General features: G+C 35.8%; 1 protein-coding gene across 1 annotated transcript in view; it reads left to right on the top strand.

Annotated features, from left to right (window-relative positions):
• LOC120628062 (neurofibromin) overlaps window positions 1-17,797 on the top strand; it is a 61,416-nt gene that overhangs the window by 8,843 nt on the left and 34,776 nt on the right. The window contains exons 11-31 of the mRNA XM_039896262.1: window positions 145-253; window positions 680-838; window positions 1,970-2,163; window positions 3,204-3,387; window positions 4,411-4,597; window positions 5,663-5,710; window positions 6,271-6,370; window positions 7,608-7,740; window positions 8,096-8,201; window positions 8,526-8,589; window positions 8,975-9,146; window positions 10,188-10,330; window positions 11,283-11,391; window positions 11,881-11,987; window positions 12,622-12,738; window positions 13,204-13,358; window positions 14,298-14,455; window positions 15,354-15,506; window positions 16,193-16,371; window positions 17,191-17,326; window positions 17,494-17,584. Coding sequence (XP_039752196.1) covers window positions 145-253; window positions 680-838; window positions 1,970-2,163; window positions 3,204-3,387; window positions 4,411-4,597; window positions 5,663-5,710; window positions 6,271-6,370; window positions 7,608-7,740; window positions 8,096-8,201; window positions 8,526-8,589; window positions 8,975-9,146; window positions 10,188-10,330; window positions 11,283-11,391; window positions 11,881-11,987; window positions 12,622-12,738; window positions 13,204-13,358; window positions 14,298-14,455; window positions 15,354-15,506; window positions 16,193-16,371; window positions 17,191-17,326; window positions 17,494-17,584 — 2,804 coding nt within the window. The remainder of the gene's footprint in view (window positions 1-144; window positions 254-679; window positions 839-1,969; window positions 2,164-3,203; window positions 3,388-4,410; window positions 4,598-5,662; window positions 5,711-6,270; window positions 6,371-7,607; window positions 7,741-8,095; window positions 8,202-8,525; window positions 8,590-8,974; window positions 9,147-10,187; window positions 10,331-11,282; window positions 11,392-11,880; window positions 11,988-12,621; window positions 12,739-13,203; window positions 13,359-14,297; window positions 14,456-15,353; window positions 15,507-16,192; window positions 16,372-17,190; window positions 17,327-17,493; window positions 17,585-17,797) is intronic.

Below are 17,797 nucleotides of genomic sequence, written 5' to 3'. Positions count from 1 at the left end.
ATTATTAAAAAACAAAGAAATTGTTGATTTTTGTAATAAATTTATTTTTGTCGTTCTGTAAACATATATTTAAAAAAATAAATAACATTCAACCCTAATTTTGTTTTTGAATTGTAAGTAGTTTTTACGTGTATCTTCTTTTAGGATAATAAAACAGCCCCGATTACAATGGTGGCCACAAATAGAGCTTCTTTATCCCAGAGCAGCTGAACTCAGAGCTATGTTCACGGACACCTTGAATAAAGCAACTCAAGTAAGTACTTTGCGGAATTCCATGTTATGTTAAGGCCTTAATTTTGGAAGGCCATTAAACATCCCACCACCCAAAGAGCCAAATAGCTAAACAACTTTAGAAATTTTAACACGAGTAACTTAACCTAGGAATTAACTAAACCTAGGAAACGCTAAAATATGATGCCTAATTATTTAGGAGAGGCTTAGACAAAAAAACTACAAAATACGACAACGTGGTAAGAGTCATATAAACAAGTTAGTTTATATGACTTGTCTAGTGAAAAACGATTGGTGAGAGGTATATGAATCTGCTTAGATTAGGTGCTAATCACGAAGGCATTGCTTTGTTCGTCTTTAGTGAAAACGGGCATTAGAATATTAGTTTGATAACGTAATTTTGGGCAAGATTTAGGTCATACTTATCGTATGCCATTTTAATTTGCAGGGCTATATTGTTCACACACCCCTACGTATGATATCGCTATCGCTCAAATCCAAGGAGGTTCAGTCGAAATTCAATAAATCTGAAGAAATGCCAGCGTATCGACACCTACTTATGCTGCTTGTGAAGTTGATACACGCAGATCCCATGTTGATGTTGAGTGTAAGTTATTTTCTCTATACATTTACCCAAATTCATTAATGATTTCTAAGAACTAGTAACTAGTAAGTAGTTAGTAGTGGGACTTCTTGTGTCAGAGCTCGTCCTGAGAAGTACTACTACCATAGTTATTTCTGCCATCAAGCATTGTTGCAATGTTGTTTTGGAACGGTTGCCGGTATCATTACAGGCTTAACACCTACCCCTTAAGTTGATGGACGGCGGAACATTGCAGGAAGTGTTGCATGCCCTGAAAAGTTTTGCTCTGTTTTTAAAGAAACAAAAAAGATATATATTGGAAAAAAATTAAGGAACCCATGACAGGCGAATGTGGTTATATAGATATATATATATATATACATCTGTGAATTACATCTTATATCTAATCATTCTTTATATATGGCTATGTGACCGTTTACAATGTCTCAAATGTTTCCCTTCTAGGATTCTGTATTTTCGCTGTGTATTATTACTTCACATGTTTTAATTAAACTTCCGTTTCTATTCGAACAACGATAACTAAGCGACCATTCATAAACTTCGAGCTAAAAACATAAGTCTTATTGATTTAAAAGTTTTTATTAAAATTTGAATTATATGTAACTTGTACGCGTCAAAGAAGCTAAACTTCCTCGGTATATATTTTCGCTTTTTTGAATGTATTGTATATATATTTTCCCCACGATGGTCCGACAATAATTATTCCTTGTTTGAATAAAGATTTCTGCTCATAGAATCAAGGACGTTCTGGCCTTGACTTCGTCTGTCATACAAACATCTATTAATTTAAAATGAGTACTTTATCATTTTTTATATGGCTATGTGACCGTTTACAATGTCTCAAATGTATCCTTTCTAAGATTCTGTAATTTCGCTGTGTATTATTACTACACATGTTTTAATTAAACTTCCGTTTCTATTTGAACAACGATAATTTAGCGACTATCTTCGCGCTAAAAGCATAATTCTTATTGAATTCAAAGTTTTATTAAAATTACATGTAACTCGTAAGCGTCATAGAAGCTAAACTTTCTTGGTATATATTTTCGCTCGTATGAGCGTATTGTTCATATTTTCCTCCACGATGGTCCAACAATAATTATTCCTAGTTTGAATAAAGATTTCTGCTCATAGAATCCAGGACGTTCTGGGCTTGAAATCCAATCGTCCACAACAGAACTGATAAACGGCCTAGTATCATTGGTACACCACACAGGAATGGGAGAAATATCACAAGAAGCTATGGATGCATTACTGGCATTGCACAGACCTGATAGGGTCCATATGTGGAACCCAGAAGCGCCTTTGAATACATTCTGGGATATAAGGTAAGGTATAAAGTAAAGTAAATAAAAATCTTTACGCTATCTATTAAACGCAAATGACGTTTGCCAAAATAGAATATATTCGCACACATTTCAATATCCTGGGATACGGCACTCAATCTAAATATATGTTTGTATAAACGATTAAAGCGTCGATTATATTAACAATAATTAGACTATTTATGTCATAAAAGCAACAGTGATTTAGAATTTTACGTTCGTTAACAGAGGGATTAAAAAAGTAAATAAATGGGTCGGTATTCTTGTAATGAGGGCATTCGGAAGTCTGACGTCAATGAACGAACCATCTTGAGTTTCTTGGAATAAGAAATGAGCAAATAAACGATGTAATGTTTGGTGTTAAAGTAATAAATAAGGTGATTTAAATGACAAGAAAGTGTTATTCTTTCAACTCTTTTTTATCGGAGATTCTAAATTATTAAGGCATATTCTAGACCACTAGAAATACTATTGGCGTAAATCCTATTGAGAAGTCGAAATTCTTCAGCCAAGAAATCTTCTGCCTGCTATTATTCTCAGAATAATTATCTAAACGTTTTTTTTGCTTTTTTTGACAAGGGCTAAGGAACTTACTAAAAAGTACAAGTAAGAGGAGTACCGATACTCCTGAATCGGTTTTTGTCTTCTTTTCTGTATTCACGCAAGCACTCACTTACCTCAGTATCGGAGTTTATTAGTAGTTATTGGTTCAACAAAAGAGCAAAGTACGTTGTTTTTTCGAATACCGAGTTTTAATGCCGAGCAAGCGAAGATCACGAATCACGAGTGGAGAGAGTATATCTTTAATATTCTTATTAAGTCAATCCACAGCGTTCTAAATTCAAAATACCTTCCAGATTCTAATAAAAAAATTAGAACTTTTCGTGAAACTTAAAATGTATGCAATTCTATGATTATTCATTGTAAATTCAAAACTACTTTTCCTTATTGGTTTTAGCAGCGATGGCGCCCATTCTGACTTAGTAAGGTGAAAGGTTATGTATGTGATAAATAGCGTGCAAAAATCGTTTTCCCATTTCCAGTTCTCAGGTCCTATACAACATCAGCCAGAAACTTATACAGCGTCAAATAAACAACTATCGGGAAGTATTGAGATGGTTAAGGGACGTGTTAACGTGCAGGAACGAATATCTTGCAAAGCACAAAGAATACGCTAACGTCGGCTCGCAGATACCTATTTGCAAACAAGCGCACATAAAACTTGAGGTGAGGCTGTCCAATTAAAAATTTGATTTCTTAAATAGGTTTCAGAGTGGTTCAAGAGGTTCATGAGTTTTTCTGGAGTGTTGAATCTCAGTTGCACCAACTTCAATATTTGAAGGCTACTATTTTTATAGTATATGCGTTATTTCATTTTCTAGCCCACCACTGTCGTCTCTTAATTTATTATATGCAAAAATTTGTGTTCCTTTCAAATCAACAGTATGGCTTCAGCTTAATTCATTTTACTTTTGTATCTAAATAGTTCTTAATTAATCGGATATTGATCTATTTGGACATTCTTTTTCATTGTTATAAGCGAAACGATGAAAATGAAACGTTACCCCGTGTAACATAAATGTGTGTGCTTTGCACACATTTATGAAAAACAGTAAAAAAAACTTAAAATAAACAATTTGCGTGCAAAGGCGGTCGTATCGCTAAAATGATCTCTCCCAAACAACCTTAGGCGAGGGGAAATCTGTCGGAACGGGATGGTGCGGCAATTAACTATACATAAACTACTTACTATAAGATAACTATATATCACATATATGTATTTACATCATTTAATAATATACCTACTACATACTAAATTTTACATGGATAAATAATATTTAATCGACGATTTTACAAAATGCTCAATGATTTTGAGTGACGTGAGTCCCAGAACCCGACACAATTTACGGTAAAGGACCATACCATAGTATAGTATAGTGTGCTTTTGTATGAACTAAATAAACTCGAGTTTGTTAGCCGCACAAGCACGAGCGAATCTCTGGCTATCTTGTTACGGCTTTTAACGTGTGAGTTATTGTTCGATATTCATTTCTGTACGCCGCGCTCGCAGCGGGCTTTGCGCAAATAGTTTATCGCTAGAGTAACATAAATAGCGCGGAACCACGGCCTCAGTGCACATACAATCTATTTCACAAATAAATATCCATATCTAGCGATCACTGTTAATTTATTTACTATCACAAATACAGTCCAGCCCACATCATATCTAAACACAACATTATTTCTTAGGTGGTGTTCTTCATGTGTCTCTGGTCGATAGATACTGAAGCTGTGTTGGTCGCGATGTCTTGTTTCGCACTGCTCTGCCAAGAGGCTGACATACGCTGCGGCTCCGATGATCTCTCTGCACACTGCTTGCTGCCAAACTACGCGGTCTTTCAGGAGATCGCGCATACTTCAACCGTGCTAACAACTGGTGAGTCTGAAATTTTCTCATTTAGGATGTAAGATGAAGCCACATTAACAGCAACAGCTAAGAATGGCCTTGTGGTGTCGTGTGGAATGACACTGTGCTGAGGGCAAATACTTTCCACGGTTGTCGCGCGAGGCTTATAAGGGAATATAACGGAGTATGGGTAGCAACGTCCTCTTTGGTTCTACAACTATCTACTGCGATCACCAACTCGTCTGCCCAGCGTGGGCAATTATGGGCAAATTCTTCAAATAATAAAGGCTGTTGATTGATTTTTATGGTGAATGACCTAGACGACTTGTACTCAATATGCAGCAGTTGCAACACCAAGCGGTATATTATGGAGATAAGCACCTTTGCTGAACCTTTGGTAGCTAAGCTACCAGTCTTTTTACTCTTGTGGTAACCGACCTCGTTCACGTATCATGCCTGCGTTTGATTCTGGGTCGGTTATCAAATTAGATATTGAATTTTTATTTTCACGATAGAGATAGAGAACCAGCCTTGAGTTAGACGAAACCCTGGGGTATCTGAAATGACGCAAGATATCACACTCCAGGAACACGTTAAGATGTCGGTCCCGTATTTATATTATCATTTAGACGCCGCAATAGACTTTAACATTAGACAATTATTAAAAGTCCCGACAAACCGTATTGGAGTGCGTAGTTCAGACTCAATATCTTAGTTCTGTGCCCAGCTGTGCGATATTAGAACGTATAGAAGATAATGATGTGCATTGAAGGATTATATCCGTCTCAATTATGAGGATGCCTGAGCCCAGCTTTCATTCATTCAAAGACATTCATAAATTTAAAACCGATCAAATGAAAATTGTTTATTTGAAAGTTTTTTTTACATGGATCAAAATTTTTGAGTATCTGATGATGATCTTCCGAGACCAGAAATTCTCAATTCTCAACGGAAAAACACTTGCAAAAGTTTTAGTTTTCCAAAATTGGTAGAAAATTCATTAAAAAATGGTAGTTGGAATGCCCTTTTATTTAATCCTATAACAATAATGTTCTGCTTTTCATCTTTTAACTTTTTTCAACTTATATTTACAAGCAGCCAATCAGGATGTAGGGAAGGGCTGTTTCTACAAAAATATTCACAGTAAGTATACAATAAAGCCATTCGTATATTATATGTGACATATGGAACATATTATATCCCGAGAACAGTTGAGCAGGAAAACACAAGTAGTGTTCAATTCTTCAATTCGATAATACCCCAAAGTGAAAGTCTCAAATGAGTTATTATTACTTATTATAGCAATTATATCATAATGAGTGGATATTTATTATATTATCTTATATTTGTTGGTAGACTGTAACTTACTACTTCGAACATAAGTCAAGCTTTTGTAATGTTTAAAATGTAACACAGGAACGACTAAAATTAATGAGTGTGTCTTACTAGTAAATATGTAAGTCGCAGAAATTTGGACCTCGTCAATTAATTTAAAGTCGCTTAACGCGATTCGGGCCGCTTTTGTTAGGAGTCTAAGAGATGGAATAACGAGGAAACTCATAGAACATTGGATAGATGCAGGCGTAAAGTTTCAGATACTTATTGGATATCCATAGAAGAACCAAATTTACCTACATAAACCAAAGTATAAGCAAGTTAACGACGTAGTGTGAAGGAGGTTTTAAAGTTTATCTTATCTGTAGGTTCAGCTGGACTCCAAAAACGTATAATGGCTTTGCTAAGAAAGATTGAACACTGTGTGAACGGCGTGCAACCGGTTTGGGAAGAAACTTTTCGATGTTGGTAAGTCGAGATATACCTCGCGTGTTTAACCGCTTGCTGTAATGGATAAAGTGTTCAACTAAAGATCTCAAAGCTGGATTGAGCTAGAAAAAAATGATCAGTGGGTTTTTCCGGAAAACAGTACTAGCCCAGTATTAGGAAATATGAATATCCATCACCATGCCTCGTGGCAGGTATTGTTACTAACATTTGACAATAATCTAGTGCCGTGTGGTGAAGGCATCAGTATACTGTATCACCACCCTGTACCAGGCGACTAGGAACATAACAAAGAACGTGTTTCTGTGGTACTACTAGCATCTACTGCGATCATCAACCTGTCTGCCCAGTGTGGCGAGAGAGTTTGCCAATGACCACTTTAGGGCAAACTCTCCCGTTCGGACAGGCCGTTAGTCCAGCAGTGGACTGTTATAGACTTGTTACGATAACGATGGAACGCATGGTTTTATGTAGTCATAATCGACGGGCTAACCAGGTGGCCCATCTGTTGGCAAGAAGAAAACCCTGATCTTTCAACAGAGCAACGATTCGCAAGGCATGCAAGGAACCTGTTCTACAAAGTGGCGTCTTGTAACCATCAAGCTGAGGCGTAGGTGTGTCTTGTGTCTGTAATTTCACCAGCAAAACCACACCCTTTAGAATTCAAAATTCATTTATTTCAAGTAGGCCAATATAAGCACTTTTGACACGTCAAGTCTGTGTGTAGTGACTTTGCCACCGGTTCGGAAGGCAGATTCTACCGAGAAGAAGCCGGCAAGAAACTCAGCAGTGGCTCTTGTCCAATATCAACAATTTACATTTTACATTTTAAAATTCATATTTCTATCTTGTGAGAGATGAAAGCGGAGCCGATGGCTTCCAAGCAACCTTGTCATTAAGAAATTCATCAATTGTATAATAACCTCGGTGTAATAAATTTGTTTTAACACATTCTTTAAACTTATGCATTGGTAGGTCCAAAATTACGTTAGGAATCATATCATAAAAGCGTATACTCAATCCTACAAATGACTTCCGCACCTTTCGCAGACGATATGCAGATGTCACTAATTTAGACCTTCAAATCGTAACACTTCACTGCTACTAGGCAGAAATAAACATGGCGTACTTCCCCGAACGAACCCTGTCACAATAAGCTCTACTACTACTAAAAATATTTAAACAGGGTTATTAAAATAACCCTGGTTTTAATCTACCAAAACTGAAGAGTATAATACTACTAATCCAATTCGAATAGGGACTCCATATGCAAACTACTGCAGAAGTATCCCAAAGGTTTGGGCGGCCCTGACGAACCCCCAGAGCCTTTACACCGCACCGCTGCTAAACGACGGGTATCACATCACACCAGTACCGAGCTGGACTTTGAGGTAATAAAATATAATATATTTAAATAAGTTGCCTGCGTTTAGACTATTACTGTTTTTTAAGTCTCGTGGAGACTGTTCTTGGAATTAAAAGCAGCCCATGTTGCTCAACTCAATGCCAAAAATCAAGTCTGTGGATTGCTTAGCTAGAGCATGCAGAAAACGCAAACATTGTTTGTTTGTGTTTTTTTGCATGTTTATTTTCGAATTTATAATATTATTGAAGTCTAACATACTTTAACTTACCAGTAATACTTCACTTTACATATATTAGATTCACTTGACCTCCAAATCTTGACTGATTTTGAGGAAGTTGAAGGAATATAAAACAGGGGTGAAACATTTTCCAAAATTCCAGATGCAAATCCAAGAATGGGCAAACATTACATCGTTTCTCTGCGCCCTTGGAGGGGTGTGCCTTCAGAGAAAACCTACACCGATGTGGACACAAATACTTACCAACGGTAAGAATTATATTGTAGAGGAAATAAAATTACCGCTAGAGTTCAAATGTGCGTAAGCAAAACTCTATTTTGCTCTGACTCAGTTAAAAACAAAGTTGGCTGCGCATTAATTAAATTTTCTAATTTTGTTTTTTACCAATGAATAATATATATTGGACAGACTACCTGAGTCTCTGTTGTAAGATGATAAAAAATCTATCTCTAGTATAATCGCGTAAATAAATTACATTAAAATATTTTGACAATTAAACCTAAAAAAAAAAATGTGATATTATATATCATTTATTATGTGATTTTAGTTAATTTCCAACGTTTTTGTATTAGATGTGAAAAAATATAACGTCCTGGCGAATAGTACTCAAGATGTCCAATATTGCCCTGTAACTCAGTAAGTATTCATATATTTTATTTCAAATAAGCAACACGATACAAAGCTTCCGAAATAGGCTCTACGCACGTTTCTGTCCCAAACCCGCACCTCAATAAATAAAAATGTAGTAAAAATTTTATTTACACAAATATATATAGAGATATATATATATTTATAAAAATGATTTCATATCGTATTTTTCCTTGGGTAAAAATAGGCCTATGTTACTCTCCTACCTTTCAACTAACTCTATGCTAAAAACCAAGTTTATTTGGTACTTAGGGCGTAAAGTAAGGACAAACAAACTAACAAACTTTCGCATTTAAAATATCAATAAGGATTAAGCCTAACATACATAAAAAATTTACACTTACTTATTTCGTATAATTTAATGTGTTTTTAGATTCATCGGCCAACTGCTCAGATTACTCCTCTGCAGCAATGAACGTTTCGGTGCTCAGATACAGAAAAACCTGAAGGAGTTAGTGGGAAACGAAATGTCACCAGCTCTCTATCCAATACTCTTCGACCAAATAAAGGCTATTGTTGACAAGTTTTTCGATCAGCAGCAACAGGTATTAAAGGGAATGTGAAAGAAAAAAAAATTGTATACGTTTATTATCGAGGAAGTTATGCTTCTCGTGACTTTATATTTTTGTTGTGCTATTATGATGCCCGCGCCCTGGTCTGCGTAGAATTTCTGGTTTCTCGTGAGATTAAGCAGTGTTTTATAGAACTGTTAAAGAGATATAATCACTCACGCATATACGCACGCCAAGATTGCTCTCAGATGGCATTTTTTCTGACTGTAAGCTCTATTATGAGCGTAAAGTTTTATCAAAATCAATTTGGTAAGAATAATAAAAATCCATAAATCCATACAGCCATAAAAACTTTCAGTTTATAATTCTTAACAGCATTTTTATCCACTCTCCGTTTCGTGAGAGCAGATACAGTTGTCGCCACCATACTCTTCACGCGGGTATCGTACGAGGCGACTCAGGGAATATAATTGACATCGGCAGCAGCGTCCTTTGTGCTACTACTACCATCTTCACCAACTCGTCTGCTCAGCGTGGTGATTATGGGCAAATCCTTCCGTTGAGAGATGCCTTTAGTCCAGTATTGGACTGTTATAAGCTTTTGATAGTATCTATTCTCGGCCAAAACACTTTGTGGAACCCGGCCCTTCAAAGCTTGTGCGAAGAAATTGGTCTGGCATGTAGAGACTGCGTCAGGGAACTAATTTACACTAGATGGCTTAGCCCAGCCCCGCCTACTCACACACACAAAACGTGTGTGTGTGGGAAACTATGTAGAATTGTAACGTGTAACAAAATCAATAATATATAACATACCGTGCAACAATGGACTTACTGCTAAGCGTGCTAGAATCACAAATTTTGTACTGTGTCTTGCCAAAAGCACTGGCTGTAGAACTCTTGACAATTTTGAGCTTAATTGAAATGTTGATAAGTTATATTTTACTGTGACGCTCCAGCGATTCATTACTCGAAAACAACTCTACGTTTGCAAGCGTGGTCATTACAAACCAAATTTTTTGTAATGTTTCTTATAAAATGAGTATTAAACTAAATGTCTTTCTTAATCCACAGGTGATGTTAACAGACATTAACACCCAATTCGTGGAACATACCATTTTCATTATGAAAAGTATATTGGATAACAAGAGCAACGATCAGCCGTGCGAACACCTGAGTACTACGTCCATTGAGGGCTTGATGTTGGCTATCGTAAGGTAGGCTCTAGAAGTTCTTATTCTTGTGTTTATAATTTATATCCAGGCGGTTTTCCGCACTTAAACATTTAGTTGCACGACAAACTTTCCTATTGTCGTTTCTCGCTACTCCATCCTACTAGTGACCAAATTCAATAAAAGGCTTCCAGGTTTCAACTTAGTCTGGAAAAATATCTCACACAGTTGTTAGATTTCTAGATTTCTATCTAGAAATGAACAAAGACGTAAATTGACTAATATACTTGTGTTTGAAGTAACAATAAATCCGAACTGAAATAAATATAAAACGAGTAATATTCGGTTATGTTAGTTTTCAGTTTAGTTATATATTTGATATTAATCTCTTTAACGTATTTAATTATTTAAAAATAGCTATAGTGTCGTAATTCTAAAATATTTAAATAGGTTTTATTAGACTCTCCTCATCAACCGATTAGCGTCCACTGCTGGGTCCAGTTATAGGAACTTCCAAATTTTCCACCGTTCTTCTGCCGATTGCGTCCAGTGGCACCCTGCGAATCGCTCGTACGCGCCTGTCCATTTATGGTTTTATGCCAACAAATTCCCACTAACAATCCAAAGTTGGAAGTTGCAGAGTTGTCTCACCCGTGCCTTTTCAACGAACAAATCACAACAGCAGACAGACTTTCATATTTAAATTATTACTATAGATAACATGTAATTTTAATCTTTAAAGACCATTATTTTACTATAGAGCCCTGTGTCCAGCAGTAGGACAGGAAGGAAATAAATAAATAAATAAATAAATAGGACATTAATAGGCTTTTTATTCACTCCAAGTTACCATACTCACCTTTTTTACCATTTACGTAATCCTTAATACTAAATGAGGATTTTTCTATCTATATCTTTATCGATAAAAAGCCTCACTTAATCCCGGCCATCATCAGCGTGTTTATATTAGTGTTTAAAATATGATAATCTGTTTTAGGTATGTCCGCCATTTGGACATGACCGTGCTCTCGGTTCAAATAAAAACGAAACTGTGTCAAGTTATCGATGCTATGATGAGGAAACGCGATGACCTAGCTTTCAGACAGGTATTTGTATAACCAACAATTATCTTCTTTATTGTACTAGTTTAATTATGTCTCCTGGTAATCTTTGTTTTATAACCAACTTATAAAAAAAAAATCCTTAAATACTAATTTTTAAAAATGTATTCAAAAAAACATCAGTAAATAGATAACGTTGCAACAGCTCTATATTAAATATCATCATAATGCGTTTGTATTTGCGAAAATACACTGAGAATTTAATACGGAAATTACCGAGTACTCAAAGATCCAAGTAGTAACGAAAAGAAAATTCGGCCGTTATGTGTATTTAGATGTATAATTTCTAAGATTAAAAAGATGTTAGTACAAAAAGAAAAACCAGTTATATAATATTTATGTCATAGATAATTTATACGAACATCCCCCTACAAAGCCATATTTAAGTAAACACAACCTATTTAACTATCATAAATCTTAATATTCGCTGGAACAGCGTGAGTTATATTTTTTATTGCTTTTTTCTTTTATTAGGAAATGAAATTCCGCAACAAACTAGTGGAGTACGTGACAGACTGGGTGTTGGGTACATCGCATCAAATCGCGCCGCCACTACGGGCTGATGCGTCTTCAATCACTAGGTAGGACGCGTTTTACGTTGAAGTGATAATAATAAATCGTAATAATTTAATCGTAGGATTACGTGTATTTAATCTTATCATAGTTCGTTTTTGGTATTTTTACATGTACATTAATATATTCAATTTATAATAGATATTTAAATTACTTATATTTTTCTTATAGTATTGCTGTAATTATACCTACTGTATATAATTATTATGGTATCCCAAAAATATTTTTAATTATATGTTATCGTGTAATATTTTTAATTATATGTTATTTTAAAAATCTACAAAAATCCTTAAAGTAGTAAAAACACCTCTCGATAATACTTTTAACTTATTTTTAAAACCAACGCAATTGTGTGCATTTCTTACTTGAAGGTACGAGGTTGAATACCTCGGCGTCTCATACCTATAACGAATTTTGAGCTTTTCTAAAGCCCGCCTTTGACCAATATAGATTTTCAATTCAAATTTAAAAGATCACTTCTTAAACTATAGCTAAGCTCTCGTCGGTGTAGCGTTTTCCAACCTTCTCCATCCTTGGCCCTCTCTTTTACCTCTTTTTAAGTCTCCAAGCGAACCTTTCGTTTTACTATTACTAGCTGGTAGCAATTCACAATATTGTGATCAGACATTATATTGTATCCAGGGAGCTGGATCAGGCGTGTATGGAGGCTGTAGCCGCTCTACTCAGAGGCCTGCCATTGCAACCGGAGGAATCTGACAGAGGGGATCTAATGGAGGCCAAGAGTCAACTGTTTCTGAAGTGAGTTTCGTCATGTCTCTCTGGTCTATATAACTAGTCGTTATCTACGCCAGAGATACTGTTGCCCGCGTAGACTTAGTCCGCTTTTTGAACTTTTTTGGCGCGTTTGGGAAAAATTATGAGAGTAAATTTGACGATGCGCGCGCGCACACCGTCACATAAAACCGATACTCAAAAATTAGCTTTTGCCCACATTTTAGTTTTTCAAAAAACTATGAATGTTTGCGTGAGAACTGACAACTGTATTCACGATATGTATACACGCATATATATTTATAAGTGATATTAAATTAAACTTTATGTAACTAGATAATGTTGAAAGACGATGATTTTCCCTTCGCCTATCTGATTGGTCAAAAAATTATAACTATAAAAAAAATATTGTGTTTATCATCGACAGGTTATTAATAGAATTTGATTAAGTGTTTCAGTTTTTGGGTTATGAAATATTTGGATGTTTCCCAGATATTTCTCCCTGTTCATGAATCTCCTCAACGACTGTAACGAAGTGGAGCTAAGTGAAGGTCCCGGCCGTCTAGAGGCGCTAAGAAACGCAACCATACAAGCCATGTCCAATTTGCTCTCAGCTAATATCGATTCGGGGTTGATGCACAGCATTGGTAAGTTATGTGAACCATTTTATTATGTATGTACATATTTCTTAGTCGTTTATTCATCGTTCGTTCGGTCGTTTTCTGTTATTTCTTGTGACTTGATTCGGGATGTTCTCGATTGGGTGTTATTAAAACTTCGTCAACTCTGATTTAGTAGGAATAATCGGGGTTTGTTTGGGTAAGAACTTTATTCCCAGGGTGAACTAATGGAGCATTATTGATTTCCTTTTACTGGAATACAAACATTAAATATTGATTTAACTACTATGAACTTATGAACGTTAGCGTTAAGCGTTAGTTCCGTCGTATTTTAAGCCAGTCAACCTAGAATTATCATTTTTGTTAAAGGTTTGTCAAAGGGCTTAGACTACTCAGTAGTCTAAGCCCTTTGACAAAAATATTAACTGCATAATGATGTGATTCCTGAAGAGTTGTTTGCATTAATACCACCGTCCATATTCCCTGATACCTTACGATGATAGCCTGGTTAATTTCTTACGCATGCTTGCAAATTCTGGAAACAGCTCCCGTATATCGTATTCCCTAAAAACAACACCAAAACATTGGCTCTCAGATGTTTTGGTAGTCACTTAACTACCATCAGGTGGCCCACTTTCTTATTTCTGTGTTATTTATAATTTATAAAATGATGAATTAGATTAGAAGCTCCCCTGCCTGAAGAAATGTGAAAGTACAAAGTAAAACTTGGACAGAAATGCAATAACTTCGCTAAGCTAACAATACTGCGCTTGCCAAATTAGCATAGTTATTAGGAGATACAATAAACAGAGCTCTCTCATTATTGGATACAAAACATAACATTATAAACGTCCTTGATGTTAAAAGTTCCAGTAATAATGCTAAGAAAAATTCATTAAAAGGTGGTTGGTCCTGAAAACTTTGGTGGTTTTATTGTTTTGTACTAACAAGTCCATTTTTCAATAGATTTGGGATATCATCGTGACCTTCAAACTCGTGCCGCGTTTATGGAGGTGCTCACTAAAATACTCCAGCAGGGCACGGAGTTCGATACCCTCGCCGAAACTGTACTTGCCGATCGCTTTGAACAGCTTGTGCAACTTGTTACTATGATATCTGATAAGGTAAGTAATGTGACTCTCCTCTTTTGTTCGAAGTATGTATTTATAGTGGTAACAAGATAGTGGCATACCCACTAACTTGTGGATGGAAGTTGAAAAATCGCATTTACATTAGAATTTTTCTGACTTGACGTATAAATCATATTTTGCGGACTACTGCGGGCCATTTTGGATTTTTTTAACTATTCTAACTATACCTAGATGGCCGACTGGCGCCGCGGGCAGCGACCCTGCTTTCTGAGTCTGAGCTTTCTGGGTTCGATTCCCACAACTGGAAAATATTTGTGTGATGAACGTGAATTTTTATCAGTGTCTGGGTGTTTATCTGTATATTATAAGTATTTATGTATATTATTCATAAAAATATTCAGCAGTCATCTTAGTACCCATAACACAAGCTACGCTTACTTTGGGGCTAGATGGCGGTGTGTGTATTGTCGTAGTATATTTATTTATTATTATTTATACAAAGCTATAAACTACTATAAAAAATCAATCTCGTGGCACGGCGATGAACTCTTATATTTTACAGACACTTGTTGACGACTAACGTCAAGACGTCATACATATACATATTTATAAGATATCTGTAAGACAAACATTAAACAGTATAATAATTAAAAATTACAAAAATCAATTATAGGTATATACAGCATTATCATTATTATCTCCGGTCAAAAAAAATGATAATAAAAACTATTAAAAATGATAATGTAAATACTAGGTAAACTAATATGACCGATTGATAAATAATAATAAATTAAAATACATTTAAAATGTAATATAACAAATGTAGATTTGAAAAAATAAACTGTCGGGTGGTACTGTAACAAACCAGTTAGAATAAATACTTTGCGATGGATGTACGTTCTTGATCTAATAGATTGTATTCCGTCCTCAGGGTGAGTTGCCCATCGCGATGGCTTTAGCTCATGTGGTGGGATCCGCACAGATGGACGAGTTAGCGCGGGTTCTCGTCTCGCTGTTTGACGCTAAGCATTTACTGGCTCCACTGCTATGGAATATTTTTTACCGAGAAGTTGAAGTTTGTGCCGTAAGTATTTATTGTGATGAAGACTTTATCTTCTGTATTTTCTCCCTATTCTTTGTTCTTTTGTTTCTGGGCCTTTATTACCCAGTAGTTGATCAGAACTTTCTGTTTTATGTAGTCACTCGAGCTAGCCAACGATGACCTTTAATCAAATTATACATAAGAGACATAAGTATTAAGGCTTTTCGTGACAGAGCCTATCGCCGTACTTATTTCTGCCACAACGCAGCGTTGCTGTCGCCAAGCAGCATTGCAGGGTTCTGTCTGAAGGGCGAGGTTGCCGGTGTAATGACAGGCATTTGTGGCACAAATCAGATTTATGGACTGGCATATTTATGATAAATCAAGCGTTGAATTGTAAGATATCATCATCATATTACCGGCCCACTACAGGGCACGGGTCTCTTCCCACAATGAGAAACGGTTTAGGCCATAGTCCACCACGCTGGCCCAGTGCGTATTGGTTGACTCCACATAACTTTGAAAAGAGTATGGAGAACTCTCAAGCATGCAAGTTTCCTTCACTGTTGAAGCAAGTGATATTTTAATTGCTTAAAATGCACGTAACTTAAAGAAGTTAGAGGTGCGTGCTGGGATTCGGCCCCCTAAAGTGAAGTCGAACTGAGCTATCACCGCTTCCGTGATGTAATATATGTTTCTGTTAAAATATGTTTATTTATCGTGCATAGGTATCGGACTGTATGCAGACGCTATTTCGCGGCAACTCCTTGGGCAGTAAAATAATGGCGTTCTGCTTCAAGATATACGGCTACGGCTACCTACACAATTTGTTAGAGCCCTTGATAAGTGCGCTCTTGGAACAAGCTGACTGTAACCCCAATTTGAGCTTCGAGGTTGACCCGGCAAGGTGAGTGATTGTACAACCACAGCATAAATTTCCGTTTAACATTACTAAGAACCCTTTTGCGTTAACGAAGGCAATTTACCACTTTCTGGGGGAACATCGGGCTTTGTAGGATTACTTCTCATTAAAACAATCTCAGCATAGATCTGGAAAGTTCTGTGATATCCTCAAAATGTATCATGTATTCTCTTCCTTCCTGAGGCATGCATTCTAGGGTCTTTTAAAAATAAATAGTATCCGTTAATGAATTTTAACCAGGAATAATGGAGAAAACCGTAATGTTATCGGTTTTTAAAAGTTATTAAAACCTATGTTATAGGTTATTATTTTTTTTTTTTTTATTATCATTTAAATTTCTTTATAACATGTCTGTCCTTTTGTATATCATTGTATCTCTTATTTTGTTTGTTTACCTACCTTCATTTTAATGTATTTTGTTAAGTTTATTTTAATTGTAATGGAAGAGCGGAGTCTTCTGACTCAGGGGTAGTCTAAAGTACTCTCAAAAGAAGGCTTCAGCGATATATTGATGCCACTTTGTTTCATACCGAAATAAACTATTTTTTTTTTTTTTTTAATTCAATCAATCAATCAATCAAAAATACTTTATTGCACACAAGAAAAAAAAAAAAAAAAAAAAAAAACAAAGGTACAATTAAATTTGTGTAACAAAGGCGGCCTTATCACTTATAGTGATTTCTTCCAGGCAACCATTATGAGGAATTGTTATAAATATATAGTTAATGTGTCATTGCAGGCGTCCTGCCTTTGTTAAAGGTATTCTTTTTTTTATTTTTGTACTAAATGAATAAATGGTTTTAGATTGGACGCCGGCCAGGACATAGAAATAAACAGGAACAACCTACGGGACCTCACTAGGGAGGTTTTTGATCGTATAGTTAACTCTGCAGATAAATTCCCATCGCAGCTACGTAGCATGTGTCATTGCCTTTATCAGGTAAGCTTACTTTAGAAAATATATATATATTTATCACACATTTGCACACCACTATATCTTAAAGTGGAAGCCCCCTTTTTATCAAAGTATAATAATGGGTGCTATGTTCATGTGCTCTCGTCATAATAGGATTAAGAGAAACCGTTATAAAAAAAACTATGTTTCAGGTACTCAGCAAGAGGTTTGTGCAGTTTCCGCAGACAAGTGTTGGTGCTGTGGGCACCGTTTTATTCTTGCGTTATATTAATCCGGCTATAGGTAAGTCGAATGGCATTAGTACACCGTCCATTTATTTATTCATTTAACTCTTTATTGTATACCACAACATTAACGACGAGAAGTAGAATACAAGAGGCGGCCTTATCGCTTAGTAGCGAAATCGATCTCTGCCAGGCAACCTTTGAATTAGGGGAAAAAGAGGAGAAAAGACTGCTTATATGACATACTAATACATAAACTTGTGTACAAAAA

The sequence above is a fragment of the Pararge aegeria genome, chromosome 12, assembly GCF_905163445.1.
Source record: "Pararge aegeria chromosome 12, ilParAegt1.1, whole genome shotgun sequence".
In the NCBI taxonomy this organism is placed as follows: Eukaryota; Metazoa; Arthropoda; class Insecta; order Lepidoptera; family Nymphalidae; genus Pararge; species Pararge aegeria.
The sequence above is the reverse complement of the archived record's forward strand: the minus strand, read 5'-3'. Positions and strand labels throughout refer to the sequence as shown.